Source organism: Typopeltis vanoorti, chromosome 20 (genome assembly GCF_054136105.1).
Source record: "Typopeltis vanoorti isolate ZY-2024b chromosome 20, IOZ_Tvanoo_1.0, whole genome shotgun sequence".
NCBI lineage: Eukaryota > Metazoa > Arthropoda > Arachnida > Uropygi > Thelyphonidae > Typopeltis > Typopeltis vanoorti.
Genome location: NC_143568.1, coordinates 58563615 through 58590824, shown reverse-complemented (window position 1 = coordinate 58590824; position 27210 = coordinate 58563615). Strand labels below are relative to the sequence as shown.

The following is a 27210-nucleotide window of genomic DNA, read 5'->3' as shown; positions in this document are numbered from 1 at the left end:
CTCTCTCTCTCTCACACACATCTAAACATGATCAGCATTTGATAATATACATACAACAGGCTTTAACTAAAATCTAATGACCCCTTTCTTTTTACTGCATAATAAAAGTTGCAAAAAACAAAGTACAGGGTTAACTTAGTTACAGATCGCTGTTGCCTTAAAGTCGACTCTAGTATCGAATTTATACACCGAGTTCAGCGTATCTATTACTGATAGCAACATGAGTAGTCTTCAGTTGAGAACACGTTCATCACTGCTAGCAATTCTGTTTGGATCTCTGAAGCGACCTTAAATCGCCTTCATTTCAGTTGAAGTTTCATCTTGTGAAACAAAAAGAAGTCACAGAGATCCATTCTGGAGACGATGCGAAACTACAGCCGTGTTATTCTTATTCAAAACCAAGACTACGCAGTAGGTGTTGCTTGTTAAAGTCTTCGTATAAATTCGCAAACACGTGGACGAGCAGACCCAACACACTGATTAGTTCATGAATAGCGATCTTTAAGTCAGGCTAATGAGAATGTCGAAAGTTGGGAAGATGGACAAGGTGAACGCTTTAAAATTCTCAACTAGCATCCTATTACTAGCGAACTTAGTCAAAACTGCTTCAATTCTGAGTTTCTCCTGCTGTCTCCAATGGGAAGGTCTACAAAAAAATATTCCAACCAAATGTCTCTGAAACAATTTTTCAGTTATAAATAATATAGAATGCAGTAATACAACAGTATTTTGAGACGGCGAGCGGTTTAGCCGCCCCATCCATATGCACCTCGTGTGGTCAGTCAGGAATCGTCTTGGTAAAATTGCTTAATAAACCATTATAAATGTTATAAACATATCTTATAAACATTCTAAAGTTGTCCAAGAAAATAGCTCAAAAGTTTGTGGTCTTTGATGAGTAACGCATTAATAACTCTTCATTCACACGCATGTTGCATTTATCATATAGAAGGAAACCTACTTAGCAACTATCTCAAAAGTGCGATAGTCTACATCTAGAAACAAGTGATTTTGATTTTGTTAGTAGAGAGAGCAGATGAGTAAAAACACAACCGAAGGATAAACAAAAATTTATAGCTTTGCATTTGTGATAAGCCAATTCAGCATTCGTGTTACCGAAGTTCGGTGGCACTTCGATAACTTGAATGCTGAACTGTTTTCTAACAAAACTGGGATTAGGCGTAATACAGAAGGTTTGTTTCCGTCTGATTCAATTATATTTTCAAACATTTATTCGTGAAAATTGGGTATTGAAACGTGGACTGATTAATTAATGAGTGGAACTAGAGAAAGATGGGTTTATTTACAGTAGAAAAACATTAATTTTCGTACATCCCACAAATATTTCAACATTTGTAAATACAAAGAGGGGAAAAAATGAAAGACTCTTCTGGTCCCTTAGTTCCAAGGACCCTTCAGGGATTGGCCGGCTCCTTACATGAATGATAACTTCAATCAACATTTCACTTCCTTGTATTTGCAACATAGACCTGAGTCACACAATTGATTCTTCGTGTAGGCACTGAACTGAGCAGTCTCCGTTGTGTTGTCACCGCAGCCAGAGCAGCATCAGCAAGGGGAGTATTGGAGACCAACACTTACATATGACACCATGATTCAACAACTTCTCGCATTCGCCTAACCAGGAAAAAAAAAAAAGATCAACCGAAATTCAAGACACTGAAACAGGAATTAATAAAATAAAGATACATAAATAAGTGTATCATCTAAGAAGAAATTAACATTATACATTATACATTAAAAATTTTTATATAACGAAACCTGTGGTGAATTCATCACTAAAAACACACGTACTAACCACAGTAATGACTAGTACTGGTGATGTCCCAAGATACTTGGGATGAAATATTTACGAATTAAATAGTCATTACCGTGGTTATTACGTGTGTTTTTAAGTTACTAAAATTGTCCCTTACAAACTTGAAACTGGGTTCGTAACGTTCTCAACTAGAGTTCCTTTTCAAGTTATCTTAATTCCACATTTGTTTATTAATAATTAAAATTTCTTTTAAAATTGTAAAATAAATTTCTAACTAGAATTTTATAGTTACATTTATAATAAAGTTAACTTTGATTTAAATAAATTATGAAAATAAGTCACATAATTAAAATTTTACTTGAGAAAGCGTGTAGCTAGAATTCTAACTCCTCATTTTTTTAGAATTTCTTTACTGATTGTTGTTTTTATTATTCTTAAATCTGTTCTCGCCAAGGGAATATCACACGGGAATTCTGTAAGCTTTAAAAGAATTAATTTGTAAACTAATTTGAAAAATTTAAAGTTTTCCAAAATAACGATATATTTAACAAAATGACGGTTATCTCCCCACCCCATAATGATAAATGAGCCAACAATTGAATATCCATTATCGCCATCTCTTTTAAATTAGAATATAGTATGACGCAGGTGAATTGTCGTTTGCTGAAAATTATTCAGATACCGCACAAGTTTTTATTCTTGAATTATTTCAAGGCAAACACGATGCAACCGCTGCTAAAATGGAAGTGCGATTAATAATAATAAAATTATTTGACTTCGTATCTTACCTGCGGAGGTGATATTAAAGGTGAGATTTCCATGAACGCCTGGAAGGATGTTGCGTTGACAAGTATCGGAAAATCCTGACAAGCTTGTGACTTTAGGTATTGAAAAATAAACCTGTTTGATAAAAATGAAATTTCAGGTTAAGCTGATTACCAAAAAGAAACAATAACCTCATTTTTATGTCGATAATGAACGTGAAAGGTTCCACAACCTGTAATGTATTAGTGCTGTAAGTGGGCTGGAAAGAGAAAAACTTATTAACGTTCATTGCAACTTGAAAAATTAATTAACTCACGTGAAATGATGGGGAAAATATGAATTTTAGAAGCACCTCACGTTCATAAGAAACACTGGTGTTTTTTTTTTAAAGTAATCAATTACCAACGCAAAGCCCGCGTGAAATTAATGAGCTTATTTAATTATGCCGTTACAAGTTACGAATAAGCATTTGTATACATCAGACTTCAGTTGATCCCAAAAATATATATCAAAATACACTAAATGAATCAAAGCATGCTATTTAGTCAAAGATGGCCAGATAATTTACTCAGATTTCTGTAATTTATTAAATATTTATTGTAGGAAGTAAACTTTCACTGAATATTTGAAATAGATCAATCTAGGATTCGCCTAAGAACTGTGTTAGCCACAGAGAACTCAACTCTCCTCGTTATTTCTTTGTTGAAGGATTTTACTCATGTCTGCATAACAGTGTGTGAAAAAAAAACATATTTCACATATAAAGAGTAAAATCCCTGGGGGGAAAATTACTAACGATCAAAAAAAATAAATAAATATGTGAAATATGTTAGTTATAAAAATACTGTTTAGAATTATCAAAAGTAAATCTCTAAAAAAATTACAGGATACGGGCATGATTCATTATCTTGTCTACTCCAAAGAAAACTTTTGCATGTAGTTGCTTACGATGTTCAGTTTTCTTTATTTTATATGAGGAATACCGTCACTATAACAGGAATTGCAGTTATTTCTTGGAGATTTTTAGGGATTACAATATTCCACCAGGAAAGAAAGGAATAAAAATGCGGTGATCTGCAATCTTAGAACATGTGCTTACAAGACTGGGGAGAGAGAAAATATTCTTCAGCTTACAATGCCATTGTCAGCTTTATGCAACGCCTATTTCATTGTCTTCGCCTCTAACTAATAAAAATCTAGTAATGAAATGGTTGGAGACAATATTTCATAAAATGTGAAACACCTATTAGATTTGTTCCCTTCTCACTCTTTCGTCATTCCTTCGATCTGGTTAAAAGGATTTTATTGAAATTAGTTATTTGGGATCCATAAGAAAAAGTTGTCCAACATTTTTGATTTTCATTTTAATTTGATCATTTGCAGATGCCAAATTTGGAAAAACCTATCGAAATTATAAAAGAAACAACTCAGCTCTGTTCTGGATGGAACTTTTTCAACAACTCATTGGTTGTTGAAAAATTGAGCCATTTTCTTGGCAAAAACTGAGCAAAGCAATATTACATGTCATAGTAACTACCTGTCCTTGCCTGGTGGCATGTAAGATAGATATCCACCTTCTTCGTTCTCACTCTTTTGTTATCTCTGCATTTTGCAACTAATTCCGCCTCTCTCTCTCTCCATCTTTATTTCTTTCTTTTGAAGAGCGTCACTTTACAAAAAACGCAGTTATGAAATGCATCTTTCATTTTATGATTGTCTCCATGTTGTCACTAAAATGGTCCAATTAAAGCCAGAAACGTATATGACTCACAAAAAAAGCCCTAATTAATTAGTGACGATTCCAAATACGAAATGTCATTAAATTCGGCATCCGGCAGGAGTAAAATTACACTTTCATTTAAAATTATTTCTGAAAAAAAAAACTTGTCTAAATGTAACCCAAACCGAACAATGGACATATAGCGATGGAGATTCTAAATAACAAATTTAATTAAATTCAATTTTCAATTAAATCTGTCTGAATGAAAAGGAATCCGACTAATATTTTGCCTCTTGAATACCGAATTTCAATAAAATCGATCCGACTGGAACCAAGGAAGAGCATATGATCAGATGAATAACGAAAATACATATGAAATGGCCTACTCCAGATCGAACTTTATACAGAAAAATACAGACAGTTCGTGTGCATGTAATCCTGCTCGGCTCTTTTTCACGCTCTTGGGGAAATAACCGTACTAGACTTATTTTTAAAATACATATTGCACGAGCAGCAGTACCTGGAGTATCGGTGAGCTTTTTTTCCCTTTTTTTAAAGACAAGGACACGAAAAGTAAAAGATAAACGTGCTTCGTTCTCAGAATTCAGAATCTCTTTGAAATTTCGAGAGCATCTGCCAAAACTGTCATCTTTCTGAATTATTCTTTTAGTTAGTACAAAAAAAAAAAAGAAAAAAGAAGGTTATAGGGACATCAGAGTGGCCACAACATAACTTATACAGCATACTAGAAGACATAGAGACAGAGAGAGAGATGTATTATCATCATGATGATTACTACCATATAATCCTAATAACACATGCTTCTGATGCGTGAAAAACATCGGAAGAGTGGTTAATAAAGAAATTAGTTTAAGAGACTGGGCCAGTATTTTCTGAGCATTATATAAGGTAAATATCTGATTCATAAAAAGACACGTGATTGATGGAAAACTATTCCGAATTGCATTGTACTGATTATATCACTGGAAGACTCTTGTACATAAACTCTCGTTCATCATTGCGTCCAAGAACAGATTCTTCCGTTTACTATCTTGGCATTGGTTTTGAAGAATATTAAAGAATGTTAACAGAACTATGTTAAAAAGGCGCAATGTGCAGTGTATTAATAATGTTAATATGAATATGAATCAATTACGCAATGTTACTAAGGGATAAATACAGTACAAAGTTAATAAGGGAATAAATACAATAAAACAGTTAATAAACGTATAATATAAGAAAAAGTGTTAATAGGGATATTTCACTTACAAAACAGAGGTTAGATTTAGATCCTTTTAAACCAGCAACAAGATAATTCCTTCCATTTTCTTCCCACATTCCCTCACAGCTGAATGCTATAGAAAACAGAAAACCACAAATATATACTGTGCAAAATGCTACTTCCTTTTAATAAAAATGCACATAATGAGAATACTCGTATTACATCAACACCTCAAGGATAAATGAAGTGTTACTATCTGAAACACACATAAACAGATGAACGGCCGTCGGGAACACGCCGCATGGTCCAAATTGAACACACACACGTACACAGACACCAGTCCTACAGGAAATAATCAATAAATATAAATTTGTAATAACTGCTCTATATTGTCAGCTATGCGATGGTTGGAGACACCATAAATACGATACCTCAGGGGACTCGAGCCCCACATTTGGGAGCGAATCTATAAGTTTTGCCAGTTACTCCGAAGCCGGCAGTAGCAATTGGAGTTTCTATATTTGTACCTTAATCATAGTAAACAAGCATATCTAAATAAATATAATTAAATGAAAATAAATGTCACATAACTTATGAATTCCTAACCTGTCTTATTCTTTCGTTGTAAATACCAAACTCTATTATATTCTCCAATGAGGAAACGCAATTCTGTTTTTGCTGACTTCTGCTTACTGCCCTTACCCCCCCCCCACCAAAAAAAATATAAAATAAAAAACATTCCAACTGATCTTACTTTCGATATCACGCTAGACCTCCAATATTCTTGTTTGAGGATGCGCTGGATAGTTTCGCTTCCTCGATAAATACTGCTAGTTTATCTTCGCATAAAATATGTGGCGTCTAATCTACCCCACATTTCAAAAATCTGGAATTCCATTCTATTCCAGAGCTATTTCTCGTTTGACCAACACTACTAATAAACCCGCCAGTCACTAAATGGTCAACTTCAAAAACCTCCTTAAAATGATAAAACTCTTAATAAGACTGATTCGAATGTTTAATTTAAATCCAAAACAAGACAGACTTGGAATGGATATCGTCAAAATGGCGTGTATAAAGAAATAATAATGTTGCTTTATTTTCACTTTTACTTTGCCAGTTTGGCTGTCCAGACTTTGTGACAGTGGGAGATAATTTTCATAGCCAAATATAACCCCCCCCCCACGCTTATTGAAGGGATAAAGCCTAGAGTAAGGATTCCGGAGTATTTAATGTTTAATCCTCTTTGGTGCTATAACAGCACAACAGTTTCGTGTATGAACTTCTTTCGCAACAGGTGAGGGTTGTGAAAGAAGTTCACAAAAATTTTCTTGTAGTTGTTGTTTGTGATAACTTCATGAGGAAGGCTCTTCCTGAAGAGAGAGGCAGATGTAATAAAATAGGAATAGAAACATTCGGTGTGGTGTGTTTGCAGCTGTATTGAAAAATAATGCTGGGAAGCTGCTACTCTTTTTTTTAAAGTGGACAAACATGGAAGTGCTTGGAGAAAAGATAGAGAGATGAAACAATTTGGGAGAAGGAGGTTAAGGTGAGTCTGACGGAGGAGTCATCTATGAGCCGAACTGCTCTTCGCTGCACAGAATCGAGAATTTTTAATAAGATTGCAGGAGCGTCACCCCAAACATGTGAAATGTATTCTAAGGACGGGTATATTTGGGATTTGTGTAGAGTTGATAACTAGATGGGTGAAAATCAGCATTTGGAGGGGAAAGAATTCCTAGTTGTTAGAGGCGGAGGACGCTGTTGATGAGATATTGAAGGTGTTTATACAGGGAGGGAGGCTGGCGTAATCACATCAATACAATACAGAGAAAGCTGGGCTACCCAATTTCAGAGGGTGACAAGTAGAGGATGGTCATTTTCATAGCAGGCCTCGATGCCAAAATGATCAAAAGCTCTGGAAATATCAAGAGGGACAGCACGTATTTCTCCGTAGTTTTCCATGCAGGCGTCCAGTAGAAGGTGATGTAGGCTAAGAGATCAGCCGTGGATCTAGATGAAGGAATTCTTACTGGTGATCGCTGATTAACTGATAAAGAGAGATTTCTTGAAATCATTAGCCACTCCATTAATTTCATTATTTTGGAAAGGACTGAAGTGAGCAGCTGGAGGAGTTTTATCTCCTTTTTTTTGGAATAGGTTTTCCAGAGGGAAAATTCACCCACCTAATTCACGTTCACTTGAAAAAGCCTGATCAAGATTTTTTTGCTTCGTAAACAAGATTCGAATCCTTCTTTCCGACCAAAGGGCAGCGGCATCATCGATACTTACTGAGCAATCGAGGCTCTATAAAAACATGTGCGAATTAATAAACAGAACAGTCTAGTTGATTAAATTTAACGTAAACATTGAGAAGAAAATCTTCATTTATCAAAATTCGAAAAAAAAGAAAAGAAAAGAAAGATTATACTTTCATAAAAAGAGAACATTGGCTTATTAAAATATGTAGGAGCAAAAGAGCAGCAGTGGAAAATAACAATTATTTCTTTAAATCATTACTACGAGAGCAACGAGACAAATTGCATCAACTCACAGAAGTTGAACAGCCGATTGTTAATCTTACCAGTTGATGCAGTTAAACAGCACTGAACCAGATTCAAGTTTTCCTTCTTGGCACGGTACTTTCACACTCGTGCGGTGTCTGACCATCAAAGAAAAAGTTCACCGCAAAGCTTGTTTAACGACAAGCTCAGAGTCAAGAGAGCCCGAAAGGACTGTAGTTGAAATGGGTTGAAATAACCGATGAGTGGGCCTGTGAAATCATTTGTGATTCAAACTTTTATTCTGTTCGCTAACGTCCATTTATCCCAATAAACAAAGAATGGCTGTTATGTGCAGATAAAAATTAGATGATAACTCATAAGATGATTTTTTCGATAACTAGAATTATTCCGTTTACTTATACCATACATAAAGAACTACGTCGGTTCCGCCCCACCTTCAAAATGTGTAAACTAAATCCGAATTTTTAATGTGTAGTCACTCTGAATGATGCAGCGATTTCTGAACTAGAGAAGTTCGTGCTATGACTTATTTTTGCATTTTGTCACACCTTTGAAGTAAAGAGAGACTTTAACTTCCAGATAGATCATGATTAAAAATCGTGCCATACGTAAACTTAATATGACTGGTTGGTTTTAGGTATTATTAAGTCAACTTGTGGAAAGAGAGTAGTGCCGTACCAAAGGCTTGGGTGTTGAGCTCGTCTCTCTTTATTAAAGAACAACACAACGGAATCGGAAATGATTAAAGCAAGGGTGTACTTGCATTATACAGATGTTCGGATTACTGGATTCTAAATGAAAAATCGACATATTTTATTAAAATAGGATGACTAGAAAACAGCTAAAGAAACAAAATACTCTAAATTAGTAAAAAAAAATTCATTTTTGGAATAAAAGTCTTCGTCATCTCATATATTATTTGCTTCATTTAAAGGCAAATGTTTCTGAATCGTTCCTCAAGAAAGAAATTCGATTTTAAGTCGCTTATTGTAATTTGCAATTGTCAAATTCTTCAACCATATTTGCTGTACGTTATTCATTTTCTGGTCTACGTAACATTTATCGTTTCGTGTTGGAAGACAATGCTTTGTTTCTTTTCACACTGCATCACGCCTGTTATACACACCCCACTACGTTACGCCACTTAACTTCACAAGTAACAAACAAAAATAAAACACAACCTCTCATCGTCTCTAACTGACAGCGTTCACACGCACTATGGCAGTCTGACGCTTGAGGTCGCCTGGAGTTCATGCTTGATAAAAACAGTTCGGAATAACGTGGGCTCTGATTACCCACAAGTTGTACTGCGTCACAAATTCCTTTGGCATCACTGAACACCTACCATTTGTCTCTTCACTTTAACCAGTTAGGTATTTCATTTGCGAATAATTAATCCACAAAGTACATTAATCTACCAAGGCAATGTGCACACATTCAGGAGATTCTCTAACAGACCTCTAACTCTGAGGTCTGTTAGTGATGAAATGAAATACCAGTAATGAAATACCACGAGAAATGGAAAAGATGAATCGAAATTCTACCGAGTGAGTCACTGATGATTTCGGAGAAATTTCGGATTACTGATTTGCACGAGAAGTGAATCACAATACTATTGAACAATGGTGTAATGACACCATTAATCATACATGGCGATGAATATCAAAGATGACATGTTATTCAGCCTTAATATAATATTTTGCCGTCGATCTAGAATTTGCTGTAGGGGCATTATAATGACGGCGATCAGTCAACTTAGCCATTTCAACTACACATACCGGTCACTGAATTAGAAATTTTTATTTGATATTGAGTTGGACTTCCTTTAGCGACTGCCAATACATTGCTGCACACAGGAAATTCTGTTTTGTCCGTACAAGCTTTCTCAGACGACGACTATCTCGTTCCTGACAGACTGTCTTAAGACCACAGTTATGCCTCTTGAATAAGCAATATGGGTTATTTTCCCACTGATTAAACACCTGGAAGATATCTCAACTTTTCATAAATCAGCCAGCTCTGCTGTTTTCAAAATCATGGCTCCAGCCAGATGGGCACCCATAATAAGACCTTTATCGAACTCCGAAAGATCCCATTTTTCTATTGTCATCAACACTATTGACCATTGCCGGCCAGCATCATTCTTTAATAGTTGCCTAGAACACATGGTGACCCACGTGACCAAGTATTTTGCATATACGCTGTGTAAGTGACGTTTACGTACATCTGCGTAAAGGTTTCTAATCTGATGTCTAGTATGTGTCTATGTTGTGAGTGCCAAAAAGCAAGTTTAAATTTAAGCATGAAAAATTAACTTTTGTGGATTGTATTGTAACCGGATATTCCCCTTCTATAATAGAAAACTCCATTCAGATACGAACACTCAATCAAATAATCCCAATTATTCTTCTTAGTCGAACATTAAAAATGCTGTTTGGCATAATTAAAATTTAAGATATAGACCACACGAACAAAAATCATTAGGTTTCTTGAGTTCCAGCTACAGGAGTTTGCATAGTATAAAGATATTGACTATTGCACAGTTGGTGTAAGCCACAGGCCATTACGAGGTATGGTTCAACTTTCAGGAGTTAGTATTTCTGGTTCATACCATTCAGTTCTCCTCCTTCACTAAAAGAGAACGATGTCAATTTCATCACTAAAAGAGAAAGATGTCAAGCACTTGAACAGACAACTCCGACGTACTTCGGCTTTAATTTTTCCTTTGTCATGCGTGAAGAAAATTCACACTAGGCGAGCAGCATACATTGTAATCAGCAAACTGAAAATGAAAATGAAATTATTTTCATGATAGCAACAACATACTATAATAAACAGTTTATTCTATTTGTTTTCATCACGGCTATGTTAGATGGATCAGTCTTGTTTAGTCCCTAGCATTTCAAAAACTAAAAGAGAAAGATGTCAAGTACTTTAACAGACAACTCCGACGTACTTCAGCTTTAATTTTTCCTTTGTCATGCGTGAAGAAAATTCACACTAATCGATCAAACCATGTTTGCTCATTGCAATGTATGCTGCTCGCCTAGTGTGAATTTTCTTCACGCATGACAAAGGAAAAATTAAAGCCGAAGTACGTCGGAGTTGTCTGTTCAAGTGCTTGACATCTTTCTCTTTTAGTGATGAAATTGACATCGTTCTCTTTTAGTGAAGGAGGAGAACTGAATGGTATGAACCAGAAATACTAACTCCTGAAAGTTGAACGATACCTCGTAATGGCCTGTGGCTTACACCAACTGTGCAATAGACAATATCTTTATACTATGCAAACTCCTGTAGCTGGAACTCAAGAAACCTAATGATTTTTGTTCGTGTGATCTATATCTTAAATTTTAATTATGTCAAACAGCATTTTTAATGTTCGACTAAGAAGAATAATTGGGATTATTTGATGAGTGTTCGTATTTGAATGGAATTTTCTATTATAGAAGGGGAATATCCGGTTACAATACAATCCACAAAAGTGGATTTTGTGGAGTGTAACCCAGTGCGTATTATAGTCCAGTGCGTGTGTGGGCATTACTATAAACTACCGTTTACAGTAGTGCCCACACACGCACTAAACAATTAAAAATTGCACACTCACCGGTCTGATTGGACGCATACTCGCTTTCCAACCAATACACTGTCATTTTGAATCTCGCCATGAGCGTGAATATCGGTTATTGTCTTTAAAGTGGGAAATTAATTTCATCTCCCAAGGTGAGACCATCAATCCCTTGAGCATGGTTTCAGATTATATTAATAAATAAATCAGCTAAATTTTAAAAGTGCATCAGACCATCCACAGTTTACAATCTTTCGTATGCTAAAGTCATATTTCGTGTAAGAACCCCTTTTTAATATAAAGAAACACCGCAAACATTTTTCACTTTTGTTAGTTTGAATGAATAGCTCATAATTCTACTTGACTAATGTGTGTGCTCATCGCAAACTGAAATATTCAAAATGAAAAATTATACGATTTTTAATGGTTTTCAATTATGGCGAATTTGTAAAACCCCTTTTATGAAACTTAATTAAATAGCGCTTTTACAAATAAAAAAAAAAATCTTAAAATAAATAATTATTTTTCAAAAAAAAACTTACTTAAAATAAACAGTAATTTAGACAATAGTATTTTTATAACTTCCAATTATAATAAGATATTTGCACACTTACCCATGTGTTCCCGCCTGTTGGAACAAGCAGCCAGGAAGTCCAGCGTCTGCTCGCTTCTGCAGCCCACCACAGTAGCAGAACTGTCTGGGCACAGATCTGTTCGAAGCTGAACTCTGCCTGCCTCAATTCTAAGGCCATTTGTGTGTGCGAGGTGAGGACATGTATAGGCAGTAGCGGACGGTGCTAAGAAACAGATCAACAGTCATGTTAATTAAAAGAAATGGAAATATATCTTAATATGAATGTTAAGCGAAAGATGTTAAAACATTGATGGCAACTAAAAACAAATAAAGGATTTATTCCAAGTAGAAATTCTGACATAGTAAGTAATTTGATAGCTTAAAAATGTATTAAATTTCTCTAAATATATCGATTTCAAATATTAAAATCTTTTTCTAACTTCGCACTTATATCTGAGACCTCTTCCATACCAACCAGCGTTTTTAAACTCCGAGTAGTTTCGCCTTCTCTTAAAATAAGCCGTTCTTCCTTAAACGTTTTGCATGAAAAAAAAAATATATAAACATCACAGCCTGCATTTCCAAGGTAAGGGATTCTACTTCTTATTCACTCTTTTCGGAAAGTGCTGTATGTTCTGGTAGGCCTTTCAGCTGCACCGAGCTGTAACTAAAAGAGTACCCAAATAGGAAGACTTGGGTATCGTTTAAATTCAGAATTTGATTTAAACGATTTCCTCTATGAATAGTCAAATGTGTAATGCTACATTAATAGTTGGAATATTTTGGCATTCTGCATTCAGGATCTATAACATATATGCCAACCATATCTATAATATGAGTTATTTTTCTGAAACGAAATCTGTGCACTTAAATTTCGTTTCAGAAAAACTTTTACTGGATAATGTGGAAACTAACTAGTTCACGTACACATTAACTAAATATCGTTACATAAAGTTCGAATTTTATTTTAAACACAGAAAAATTACCTAACGAGTACCTATCTTCCTCTCATGTGATGCATTTCACGTATGCAATTTACTATCAACAAGTTACATATTATTTGTGTACCATTAGGTTAGATGATCAGACACTTTTATTTGAAAAATAAAGAAAATAAAAAGTAAAAAAATTAACATATTTAAATTTTAAATTAAAGTACAAACATTTAAAACGGAAACAAATTCAAAATTGAAATTACTATAAAAATAACTGCAGGCTTCCTTCCGGCAATTTTGATTAGTTATTTATTAGTACAACTTAACAATTGAGGGCATTTCGAATTGCATAGTAAATGATTTTTATGCCCCTCACAGATCTGTGATCGGCTATATAATTGCTTCACAACACCAATTTTTGCCCCTAATTTGTAAATTTTAACGGATTTTCATACAAATACTATGCTCTACCCGTTCATGTGAACATTAACTAGCTAAAGTGAGAAATAATTTATTTTTGTACTTTAACGACGTGATTCAGTTAATGTTGACAATAACCAGGGAATGTTAACATTCCTGAGTTATTGTTCCGTTTGTTCCATTCCAGCCATCGTATACAGATGGCTAGAATGGAACAATACGTATTGTTTCGAATATGAATTGAATACGAATTGTTTTGAACAATACGTATTCAAGTATACGACGTATAGAATGCAACTCTTATAGTGCAAGATATTTTTCCCATTACGAACGATTCTTCTAGTCACTAACACCAAGCATTTTTATTTTTGAATATTTTTTTTTCTTTTTCAGAGTTCTGAGCAATCGAGATAAGTAAATTTGCAGATAAATCAGTTTATTATCCGAACAGAAACTGATTTAACCCAGCAACTTTAAAATATCGACACTATGCAACTCAATTCTCGAAATGAAGAGTGAATAACAGCTGCCTACCGATTTCCATAAGTTGGCTTAAATAAAATTTTCTGGAGAATGAAAAGAAGAGGTAATTTTAAACAAAACTACATGCTGCAGCAGGCATTCTGTTAGAGAATCTGCTTCAAATTCATCAATTTGAATTTTGAATTCAAAATTTTATTCAAATTCATCAATTTGAATAAAATTTTGAATATTAATTAAAATTCAAAATTTTAATTAATAACCGAAAGATAATGCATATTCGAAATAAGGTTAGAAAGAGGAGACATCACTTTCGGTCAAGATAAAATAATTGGGTCAGTAGAAAATGGTGTTATGCGTGCACCAGTGAATTAAGAGACAATAACTAGGAATGCTAAATTAAAATATTTATCAAAATGGCACATGTTTAGGTATCTAAACATATAACATTTCTATTTCTCCCCACTTATCCGAGTTTTTCGCTGTTTGCTTTAACCCTATCATTGCACAGTAAAAGAGCCTTGGTTCCACACTTGACATTCTGATTTCTGTGAATAATTTCGATATGTCCTTCATTATTCGTCTGCTAGCTGAAGCCTTTTCGTTGTAAAAAACATTCCTTCATTCCACCATTTCGCAAGGATATTTCTACAGAATGTTCTACTTGGTTCTGGTTCCATTTCATACTTGGGAATGCGAAGTATGAAATGGAACCAGAGCCATATATTTAACCATATATTTAATCTTGTTCCAGGTCTGCACTAAACCTTAAATCTTAGGTTTATACGCAATGAATAAACCAAGCTCATTTTCAGTGAGAGTTGGTTATATCTTTAAATATCTTTCCAACGTTCACTGGACTTTGATTGATTATCAAAATCTAATGAACGTTGGAAAGACCGCTGAAATGTACAGATTTTCTAGAAATGGCAGGTCGCTTGGTAACTAAATATCTAACAGGAAAATTAATTGAAATAATAAATGCCATGTAATACTCGAAAATTGTGCTTTAGAGTTTATAATAAGTCCTTAAGCCATTAGTGCATTAGGTCCTTAAATCATGTTGAAGTATTTAGGCAGTATCTGCCCACCTGCCATTTTCCAAATGACTCTTATTCTGTGCTATGCTTTACTACTAATCTCCAGCCTCTAATTGCACCATTGCTTATGACCAATATAATAATGTCTTTATGCCTCCAAAACTGGATATTCTAGAAATTAAATATTTTATCTAAAGTCTTCTTAATACTTAATAGTTTAGGAAATCTAAGAAAGTTAGAAAGAATACTCAACAGGAACGAATACTTACTCACTAACGTTATATATTCCGTGGAGAGAGAATCGTAGTAAGGGGAAAGGCAAGAATCCTGGAGTCTTCGAGAATATTTTCCTTCATGAAATAATATGAAATTGAAAAAAATTGAGATAAAGGGTATTAATACAGAGGTGTAATTAAGTATTTCAAAATGTAATTAATCACTGTTGACCCTTTTTATTTTTAAAGATTGATTTTGATATTCGTCGCTTTTCCATTGCAATAAACTCAGAAAAAAAAACAATCCATGACCAATGGAAACTATTATTCTCTCATAATTTGTAGTCTATGCTTTCAGATAATCTCATGGTTACACGTGTATTTCTGCAGAAATTTCTCGATGTTCAACAAATTTCTCATTCAGCACCTGTTTAATATATCGGAGTCATGATATATGTAAGCAAGTCAGTTTTTAGTTGTAATCAGTGGAATATGTGCAGTTTAAGGGAGTTATCGTTGACTTATCATTAACTTCAGAAGATAAAAAGAAGAATAAAAAGAAAAAATTTCAAAAATTTTGACATTTTGTGGCGTCACTAAAATGTCACCAAGCAGTTAAGAATTTTCATAGAACAGTATTTTCAGATTAAAAAGACAGCATCTTAACTAGTATTAGAAATATGAAAACTTTTTAAAAATTCGAAAATTTGCTGAATACAAACAAATTCAATTGTTACTCCTAATGTAAATTTACTTGGAAATTTTAAAAACAAAATCACGTATTTGCATTTCCTCTTCGGAAACATGCCACTTCTGACTTGGGAGGAAGAAAGGGGAAACAGCTTTGTGACACGTGTCATAGAAAATAAATGAAAAGTCTTGAAACGGAATTTTTTTGACTATTCTCATTAAGAATTATCGCTGACATATTGTCATATAATAAAACTCGAGACAAAACAGCATGTGAATCAACTGACTAACTTACAAAAAGAAGTACAATAAATATGAAATCTTAATAATAAATTATAGAAAAATAATTTGCACTTCGGAAGATTTTCTGTCTCTCTTTCTTTCTTTCTCTCTCTCTCTCTCTCTCTCTCTCTCTCTCTCTCTCTCTCAAATAACAAAAGTTTATGTATATTTTAGTTTAATTTAAAATAAATATGATTAAATCTCTAAGTCATGTTTAAACCATTATTTTTGAACGAATACGATTGTTAGCAAAATAAATAATATGCATTATTAGAAATTTAAATGATTACTAAATAAGGATTTGAATTGTTTTTTTTTTTTTTTTTAAGAAACATTTTACCTCATGGCGATAATATACATTTTGAAATAGAATTACATTTAATAGTAACATAAGAATCTACTGCCAATCTCTCTCTCTCCCAGCATTTTTTCCCACGTTTTACATGGGCGATTTTTTTTTCCCCGCGTGATTCTAAACAGCAACAGATCACTGATGTTTTTCTCCATTCCTTAGGGTAGCCGTGACCAAGTAGCGAACACAATACCAGCACAAGATCACGATAAGCAGCGGTTCAAGGCCATGCCATTCAGTCTTATTCTCATACATGCCTTTGAATCAACACCCTCCATACCAGACGGTCCAGTGACTTTTCAAACGTCACTGTGTTGACTTCAGTACAGGAAACGTTCTATTGAACGTCAGCCGGCCATTTCAATAGGAATAGCTACATAAGTTCATAGCCCTTCTGAGCTAGGAATTGTTCGTGGTTTTACATCTGCAAAAAAGTCATTTTTGCAGATCTCCACAGATATATAATATAAATAGATATTATTATAATACAGCTATATCGCCTGCTTCAGTTTAGGAGTACCCCTGTTTAAATGTCATTGGCTATTTACTCATGGGTTCTTAGGGCATTATGAGTGTAGATGTACTAAAAAGTATATGTAGCTTAAGGAATAGAAATTGCACATACCTTTTTCTGGGTGTTGTGGCTTTTCCTCTGTCTGCGATGTCGAGAACTGCAGGGTGTGTGTGTGGGGGGGGGGTAGGCAGTTTGGTAGAATAAGTTAGAAAAACCGGGTTTTTTTTTTTTCGTAATATGTAGAAACATATACTTTTAAAAAGTACTTTTAAAAAGTATATGTTTCTACATATTACGAAAAAAAAAAACCCGGTTTTTCTAACTTATTCTACCAAACTGCCTACCCCCCCCCCACACACACACCCTGCAGTTCTCGACATCGCAGACAGAGGAAAAGCCACAACACCCAGAAAAAGGTATGTGCAATTTCTATTCCTTAAGCTACATATACTTTTTAGTACATCTACACTCATAATGCCCTAAGAACCCATGAGTAAATAGCCAATGACATTTAAACAGGGGTACTCCTAAACTGAAGCAGGCGATATAGCTGTATTATAATAGTTTATAATGAGGAGTAACATGGGAGTTTTCCCAGAAATAATATATATAAATAGATATATATTTATAAATACATGATATATACTATAATGTATTTTATAACTAGTTGGCGATATGATATGTAAAATATATGGTTATATTTTATATATAACTATTTATTTTATGGTTATGTATAATATAAAAGTATATTTTTAATATTAATCCATCCAAAAAAATAATAATACCATAGAACCTTGTCACCAAAAGTGAACTAAGGGTTATACAATCCGGAAACTATTCTACAAACAAATATGGAAATGTTTCAAGGCATTTCAAGCCACATTGGTGGCTTAAAATGTGGTGGTCTCACACTGAGAGATGATAATCATCTACCACCTAAAGGCTTTCCCATGTGTAATAATAATATGATGAATTACTTATAAAATCATAATAAAAGTTAGTTATGAAACGTTAAGTTTACATAAAATAAGTTGTTGTTAGCCTATCTTTACGCAGAGTAGGGTATGCACTTGTAAAAATACGTGTATATTGTATGAAACAGTACTGCTTCAGAGTATTGCATTTACTTGAATAAAATACAATACTTGCGTATTGTATAAAACGTCATTAATTTTGATGACAAGTAAGGACAATTGCAGAATTAAAATTATATAACTCTTAAACATTGCTTTTATACAATACCCTCAGATTTACAACTTTTTTTTTTAAGAGTATCATTTTTCTCATTGGCGATCAGCCTCAATTTTCACCCACTACAGTGACCCACTCCGTCCTGGGAGATATTTGTCATACATATTTGTATGAATGAACGTGCGAAGGTGAAAGACAATCACAAACAACCATGCCCTAGGTGGGATTCGAATCGGCAGCCTCTTGGCTGGAGAGCGGATGCATGAACCACTTGGCCAACCAGGACGGCATTTTCCCCATTATTTAACATATTTTAAATGTTAAATGTTCTGGGTAGATTGCAAGTATTTTTTTATTTATTTTGGGCCTCGTGATTTATTTAAAATGCTAGTTTTATTATTATGTTATAGCGACGATAGTTTGCTTCTGTTTGAACAAAATAAATAAATAAATAAACGTCGATCTGAGAGCACACTCTTTTTTTTTTTTTTTCATTGAACTGCTCAGAATCATTTCTCTCGATCATAATAATAATGCTTTTTTTTTCTATTGTTACAAAAAATATATAAAGCAATGAAAAAAGTCATTTTCGAAGTAGTGTATTACAGAATTACCGATTCTCATTGGCATGGTTATCGACTTTTAATACTCTTGTTTAATTACCATAAAATCCACCAAAGAATTTCTTGCGGGATTATGAATAAAAATTAAATATTCCAAATTAAAAATAATGAATCTTCGTGAATCTTTGTTTTTATTCTATCACAGCTGGGATGAATAAACGAAATGCTTCTTCTTCTTCTTCTACGCGTTTATGCAGGGTCCACGTGTTACATTGATGTGACTGTTAGTACATTCCCCAACGGGCCTGACGCCGAACCTGCTGCTGAGGGGAGGGGGGGGTATTTTTGACTGTAGCAGCACGTGTTCACGGGGCCGGTTTGCATGCTCTCGAGGGACGAAAAACCAGAGGAGGAAAACCCTCTGACTTCGTATGAGACCGGCTAGCTCACCTTTAGTCGGAAGAGACCAGATTCCTCACGTCTTGGACGGGAATCAAGCCCAAGCTCCTTGGTCTTTCCGACCAAGGAGCTTCGTCTATACTGACTGAGCTACGGAGGCTCCCATCCTAAATGCTGTTACTTTTACTTAATATGAAGAGTTGTTGTCTTACTGTTTAGTTAGAAGCAAATAGTTGATTTCGGATCAGTAACTGAAGTTCAAATAACTAACAGTAAAAAAAAAAATCCAATGTAGTCAAAGAAAAAAATGGCCGTTTTTCTCCTTTTTAAACAAACTTACCCATCTGTAATTCTATCACATGACTATTCCTCTGGACGAAAGTCAGACACACAAATCCATTTATACTGAAAATAAAAAATATTTTGTCTCTTATAATCACAATTTTATTAATAACTGTTCTATAATTATTTTACAAAAGTTTCCCTTTAATAAATTTAAAAGAGATCATATAATTCCAAAACAGTTCTTCTTGGCTTGTAGATAACATTAATAACTGTTGCATCATAATTCAATGATAAAATATTACGGACAAGAGAAGTGCGTAGACGAGAAGAGCGGATGATCAATGTAAAGATCAAAAGGACAATAACATAAAAAAGAATAAATAAAAAAAACTGAACGGCAATGGATGTAATCTCTTCCAACGGATTACTTTCGGATGACGAAGAGAATTCTAGATTTTAAAAAAAAAACTCTATAAACAGCATATTCCCAAAGAAAGTGAAATATTAAAAAAGATAGTGCAAGGTTTTTTTATTTGTTAGATTATTTAAACCATATTTTTGAAATATTCCTTTCAAATATATTACTTATTTACAGAAGCAAATGGAAAATGAATATACCCGAGAACATGTAGTTGATCTCAAGTTCTACTGGACATCAGGTCTGAATTTTTTTTTTTTTTTTTTTTTTTTTTACAGTGATTTCATAAAATTTAAGCGTTATAAGTATTAGTATAGAAAACGGAAAGAGATATGAAATGTCCAAATTCACGAAATATCATATAAGGGTTGTAATGACACACAATGATGAAAGATAGTATCATGTAATGTGGATACATTCGCCATTAATGAACGTCTTCGCACTACATACAAAAACAATTAAAATAAACAAATAAAATAGCATTGGCGAACTATTTAGAGTTGATTCATTTCCAATAAAATTCAGTTGTGAATAATATTAATTAGAATAACGCCAGTTAATTATAATTAATTAAACTTGCCTATCTGTTAATGTATCTTCCGGTCATTATTCTCCAAGTAGGTAAAACGATGTAAAATTGTATTTGACAATGGTTGTCAGCAAGTACTTAAAGGGAAAAAATACGAATGAACATTGATCTGTTACAATAAATCAATGATTACTAAATAATAATGCTATTGCGAAATGCATTTGTTATTTTTTTTCCCGGAGATCGTTTTAACTGATACTGTCTTCGAAAATAGTTCGTGTTCAACCAAAATTGAAATGTTCAGCAACATTTAGTACAGATCACAAATAGCAAATTTTACTGAAACACTGTCCGGCCATAGCTAAGGGATTATACGCTTATAAATGGATAGTGAAAACGAATCCAAAATCAAAAATAACTTTCTTATGAGAAAAAAGAGTTGGCATCGGGAATATGTCCACGTGACACAAATATGCAAGTTATTTCTGCATTGCTTATAAATACCATTTTGGCTACAAGAATACTTTAGAACACTGCTTCCAAAGCTTTTAATACCCGTGTATCCCTTTTAAAATTTTAGTAACTCCGACGTACCCCCTTCCTCTCAAGCAAAGACAATTTGGGAGAAGTTATAATAATATGTCATTCAAACACACGGATAATTTTAACGGTATTTATTTTTAGCATTTACGTTCTAATTAATATTTGTGATAATCATTTGTTTCACAAACATATGAAACGTTTTATTAAATTATTAAAGGCATTTAATAAATCTATAAATACGAGTGTATATGATTAAATACGAATCCAATATACGTACAGTAGAAAAAAAAATTATGAAATTTAAATTTTCAATAATAAAACTGATCACAAAGGAAATTTACCAGAGAGTTCCAACCCTGTAATTCCAAACATTTGAATTGAAACTTCTAATGCAAACAATTCAAACCACGTGGTTGTAACTAGACTAGCAGAAGTCTATTAATGCATGCCAAGAAACACATTTTATTTAAAACTTGGTTTAGATTTTTTAATTATTGAAAAGTTCATTATAGAATAGACATGCACAAATCAGTGATAATATAGTGACAAAAATACAAAAAAGTAAAAAATAAAAACAAAGCGTTTCGTATCCGTAAAATCTTTCGCGTACCCCTGGCAGTATATATATGTAATTCTTCCATGAGAAACATTGTTTACTAATTATGCAGCAAAGATGGCGAATACAACTCAAAAGATAATTGCAATGCTGAAATGAACTTTCACTTATAAAGATAAGGATGTTATTTTGCCTCTTTATAAGGCATTGATAAGACCTCATTTGGACTATTATGAAAGGTCTGGTCTCCTGGTTTCCGTTGTGATTCTGATACAGTGGAGAGGATGCAAAGGAGAGTGTTGAAAATTATATCAGGATTGTGGAATACTGATTATGAAGACAGATTGAGAATTTGTAGGCTGATGACAAACAGGAAAAAAGGGATGATATGATTAAGACTTGCAAACTTCTGAAAGGGTCATACAGGATTTCAATTGATGGAATTTTTTAATTTATGGAGAGGACAAGAGGGCATCCTTGGAAGCTGAGAATTAATGTCGCTAAGAAATGGATAGATTTTCCTCTCCTAGGGTGGTGCGTGATTGGATGGATTTCCATTGGGTGTTGTGAGTGCAAGCAGTGTGCATAAATTCAAGAATAAGTATGATAATTGATACGTGGAGTATGTGGCCTCCCTCGATGAGTTTCTGACTCCCTGGAGGTCTCTAATAATAATAATAAATAAATAAATAAATTGTAACGATCATATTCTTAGAGTCTATTTATTAACATTATTGTTTACTTTTAAAATTCTATGAAGGCATTTATTACTATTTCACTTTAATTTAAATCTATTTAAGAAAACTCACAAATTGAATTAATCAAAAAAAAGTGCTTACCATCCCTGCATACTGTAGACGATCAAAGTTGTCGAATTAGGTGATGCATCTATCTCCTCAGCACATATCATTTTGATGTCCTCCTCGCGCTGCGAATGTGTGTGGATAATTTTTAAAGTATTATTCTTGTGGGTAAACATGTACGATTTTCCTCTATCCAGAGTATGCCAGCGATGAGAACTGGTGACCCAAGACGGAAACTCGCAATTAAAACTAGGATGCTTGCCTAAAGAATCATGAGAGGTAAGAAATCGCACGCTACTTGACAACATAATTACTTTAGTGAGTGAAAATGAAGCAAAAAAATTATTACAATTATTCTAACATTGTGTAAAAGTAATGAAAATGACGCAAACACGAGAAAAAAATTTTTTTAAATGCAGAAAACATAAAAAGAGAGTTAGAAAATACGACATACAGAAATACTTGTGAATCAGTTTCGCATTTATAGATTAGGAGTTTACACACAATGTGTAACTATGCGTATAGAACTGTCTTGTAGCAATAAAGCACCATGTAAAATATCCATGTAATATAAAAAGGCATCTCAAAAAGTGAATTCCAAACAAAAAAGTAACAAGGGAGAGAGCGATTTAAATGGTTTCAGAAAACGTTTTGTAAAATTTTAAATAAATTTTACACAAAAACACATTTCGAGAAAACGATAACAGCAAAACCAGGACTATAATTTTCATACAAAGTTTCATATTAGTATAAAATTCAAATTTTATACCAATATGAAATATTTCATATAGGTAAAAAAATTCAAAAATCAGAAGAGACTGTGGCCTTCTTTGTCTGTGATTAATAGCCTTATCGTTATCAAAAAGTAAGTTTAGAAGAAGCTCTATTAGGTGGCTGTAACAGACTATTAGTCCGAATAAGTGCCGGCCTGGTTGGCCGAGTGGTTAGCGTATCTGCTCTCCAACCAAAAGGCTGCTGGTTCGAATCCCGTAGTGGGCATGGATGTTTGTGATTGTCTGTGAAAGCACTAGTGGTGGTAGTCGGCAGTAGATGGCGTTGGTGTTAGATGATGAAGGTTGGTGGAGTAGTGAGACGAGGAGTTGTAGAGTTGATGCCCTCCCTCGATGAGTCCCTGGACTCCCTGGAGGTGTGATATAATAATAATAAGCGAATATAGAATAGATAACTGTTATCTGGGGGGAAGGGGGAGGAATCTAGATATACAGCCCAAGTCAGAAAGTATCTTCAATCTATTCATTAAAATTAGTATAACGACGTACAAGTGAATGATTTCTCAACATGGTTCCCTTGGTTTTGAATATACAGTGGTCAGCGACGCACAAGTTTTTGTAAGTAGATCAGCAGTTAAAAAAAGCATGCCATGCATGTACCGCTATTTTCATTTCTTCATCACTGACTGAATGATGACGGCGTGTGAAAGTGCTTTTACCTGACCTCATCAGATAATCTGATTAAAATCTGGACGTGAGAATTCAGACTTTGCCCTATTAAGGATGTTGTAGGACTCAAACTTGAAAGTGGAGGTTTCAACTGGTTAGTCCGAAATATGGAGACAAGCGTTGTCATGCAGAAACATAATATTGCGACAGTAATCATCCATTTGCTCATTGCTAGTTCTAGCAAATCAAGCGGCATCTCACTGTTTATTGTTTGCATTTCGAGCTTTCCTTCATAAGGTTCAAGGATTAGTCCTTGTGGATCCAGTAAAGTATGGTAGCACTTTTCGAGATGAAGGTTGTAATTTGAACTATTTCTTCACCAAACATACCAAGAAGTGTCCTATAGTTACGTTGTATTTTAGTCATAAAATCCATGGTGGAAAGTGTGCATAAGTGGCTCCGAATACAAACATATCCGTTTGCTATAAAGACTAGAGTTCGAATTTCGCCCAGGATCGAAGACCATTTATAAAAGTCTGAGGTGATTTAGACAGTGCGGAAGACAGAAGTAGAAGGATTTTTTATTCCTGAACCTTGCGTGTGTTTGTTTTAACAACAAAATAGAAAAAGAGAAATCAATTGATAAAGGCAGTATAAACTATTGAAGATAATATTAACCATTCTATCCCAACGCAACGATGCAAACTAAAGTGGTTATTTGGTCTTTACATATCCTTTATATATCACATATCCATTTTCGTCGAATTAGAAATCTCGGCAATCAAACTTCAAACAGTAATAAACTTTAATTTTCAAAACGCACGGCTTTTATTTTTATCGTATTTTTTGTACGGCAGATTTCATTTCCTCCCAGTAATAAGCGGAGTCCAAATGTAGAGATGCACAAGTAATATTAATAAAAATGAAAGAAGTTTATTCACAAGAATAAAAATAAAAGAATAAAAAAAATAAAGATTCAGTGATTACGGGAGAAAAAAAAACATCTTATTATTTTTTAAAAAAAAATAATTTTAATTAAAAAACGAATTGCAATATGTGGATGGTTTAATGGACTTTAATAATAACGCAGGTATTAATATAATGCAGAACAATGTTATGAAAAGGGTATGATTTAGGAACAGTATTAAATAGATTTCTGTGTTTTAAAAGAAGGTTTATAAAAACAGTGAATTTAAAGCACTATTATTCATTGCCGACTTAAAAAATCAGCTAATGCCTTTTTATTCCCGTATAAGGAGTAGGCGAGGCTGACTTAATGTTGTAAATAAAATTGCAGATTTCAGCACATCTGATCACATCACAAAGACTAAACTTTCTCATTTTACTGACTCTAAATGATCTAGTGAAAACCTACGATCTCTTTATCTCGCACTTCTCAAGCAATATTTTTTCTATTTTATTTTATTTTGTATTTTTATTTATTTTTACACTGTCCGGAAACCTTGCTCTAAAAACCAGACATGGAACTTCTGCAAGCCACTTCAGGCCTCCAATAACACAGGACGGCAGCTTCATACCGGGGGATGAAATTCATCTCCCATACAAAGACATTCGAAAACAACCATGTCCACGGTGGGATTCGAACCGGCAAGCATGCTGGTTGGAGAGCGGATACTCCAACCACTCGGTCAACCAGGCCGGTGGACCGTAGTACTACGCAAATTATCAGAATTTTCCAATATCATAAAGACCATTTTATAATGCAATTTTGCATTTTTTTTTTATAATTATATGGAGAGAAATATGCTTTTCGACGAATTGGTCACTTGTAGGATATCAGCTACTGTATTCAATCCACAAGTTTATTACTGAATTTTTCAACGCCTTATTTGTGTACTCTATAGCTTTAATCTTTGTTCTCTCCATCAGTCAGAACAAGAACGTAAAAAAAAAAAAAAAAAAATATATATATATATATATATATATATATATATATATATATATATATATATATATATATATATATATATATATATATATATATATATATATATATATATATATATAATTTTTCAAATTTAAGCTTTCAAATATATATATATATATATTTTTTTTTAAATATTTAAATTAGGCTCTACACATATACCATGCACATGGTCATAGCAGACATAGAAACATTTTGAAACTCTTCTTATCACTAGTGGTTTAAGCATTTATTTCCAATTTAATAACCACTTTTATCAATTAATTTCATTAACTGCACTTGAATCAGTGTTTAAAAAAATTTGTGCATAACAGAATGTTAAGATAGAGTGCCAACTAATCATTGTTTAAGAATCATTCATTTAGTTTATAACGCCTTTCTCACTACTACTACTACCAGCACAAACTTACACGACAACAATTGCATTGTGAAATGTTATTTCAAATGAACAGTTCAACTAGAATATTCAACAATGTCACTCTCTCTTTCCACACTCTCCACATTAAATAAAGCGCTTTCACTCACAGAACTTTTCAAAAGCCGTCTCTTCCATTCTAATTACGCGTAAGACACAAGAGAGAGCACGTTCAAATTACAAAGGAGAAGAGGTGCACTCACATACTTTTGACGAGCGTCATAATTCGAGAACCTTCCCACGATGACACAATACCATCACAGGACGCATCAGCCGACTGAGAAACTTGGTAGATCGATCTGTTGGCAAGATGGTCGTACACCTAAAGAGTAAAATTATATACTGCCATTAATTAATTCTACTTTTCATTTCCAGTTCATGGAATCTGTTTGACATTGTTTATTTCATTGTATATGAATAATAGTTTCATTTTTCCTGCTTTGAGGAATAGTCCTATTATTCGTTTATCTTAAGGAATAAAACACAACAAACAAGTTTGGAAATTATATGACGCAATAATACACACGTGAGTATCGCAATAGTATTTTTGTATAGTGATATGATTAATTATCACAACAGTTGAACTTAGAGCCATTTTGACGTTTCTCTAGATGGTGAGATTTTGACTGCATAATTGTTTGCTATTGTTTTGCCTAATTTGCCACAGCAAGTTTTTAAAGATTATTCAAATACAAAATTTCAATAAAGTCTATTCAATGAGAGCGGCGTTATCATATGCGGATAACTGCATGGTTACACGTTTTATGAAACGCACCGAAAAGGAGCTCTGTAGCAAAATAATATTACTGAATAATTCAACATTTTTAGGCGCAATTCATAAAATACATAAGCATCTATTTCCTTATTCTAAAGACATAACATGGAGGTTTTAAGTCATTTCATTTAAGTTAATAAGAAGGGTAAATAGCTTCGAACTGGGCTAGGAAATTCGTCAACCACCTACAGGGGTTCATAAACTTTCTTACCCGCAGAAAATATTGAAAGGCTGTTCGTTGAAAAATGGCTAACCAGGCAGTATTTGGAATCGTTGCTAAAATGTATGGAGTCGTCCAGTTTTTGG

General features: G+C 33.7%; 1 protein-coding gene across 1 annotated transcript in view; it reads right to left on the bottom strand.

Annotated features, from left to right (window-relative positions):
* Positions 1-1397: 1397 nt before the first annotated feature.
* Positions 1398-27210, bottom strand: part of LOC150095468 (uncharacterized) — a 78504-nt gene continuing 52691 nt past the window's right edge. Inside the window, exons 7-14 of the mRNA XM_090410577.1 lie at positions 26337-26451; positions 22406-22631; positions 19576-19640; positions 15299-15379; positions 12195-12377; positions 5535-5620; positions 2569-2680; positions 1398-1638 (exon numbers count right to left, since the gene is read on the bottom strand). Coding sequence (XP_090266703.1) covers positions 1550-1638; positions 2569-2680; positions 5535-5620; positions 12195-12377; positions 15299-15379; positions 19576-19640; positions 22406-22631; positions 26337-26451 — 957 coding nt within the window. The 3' untranslated portion in view covers positions 1398-1549. The remainder of the gene's footprint in view (positions 1639-2568; positions 2681-5534; positions 5621-12194; positions 12378-15298; positions 15380-19575; positions 19641-22405; positions 22632-26336; positions 26452-27210) is intronic.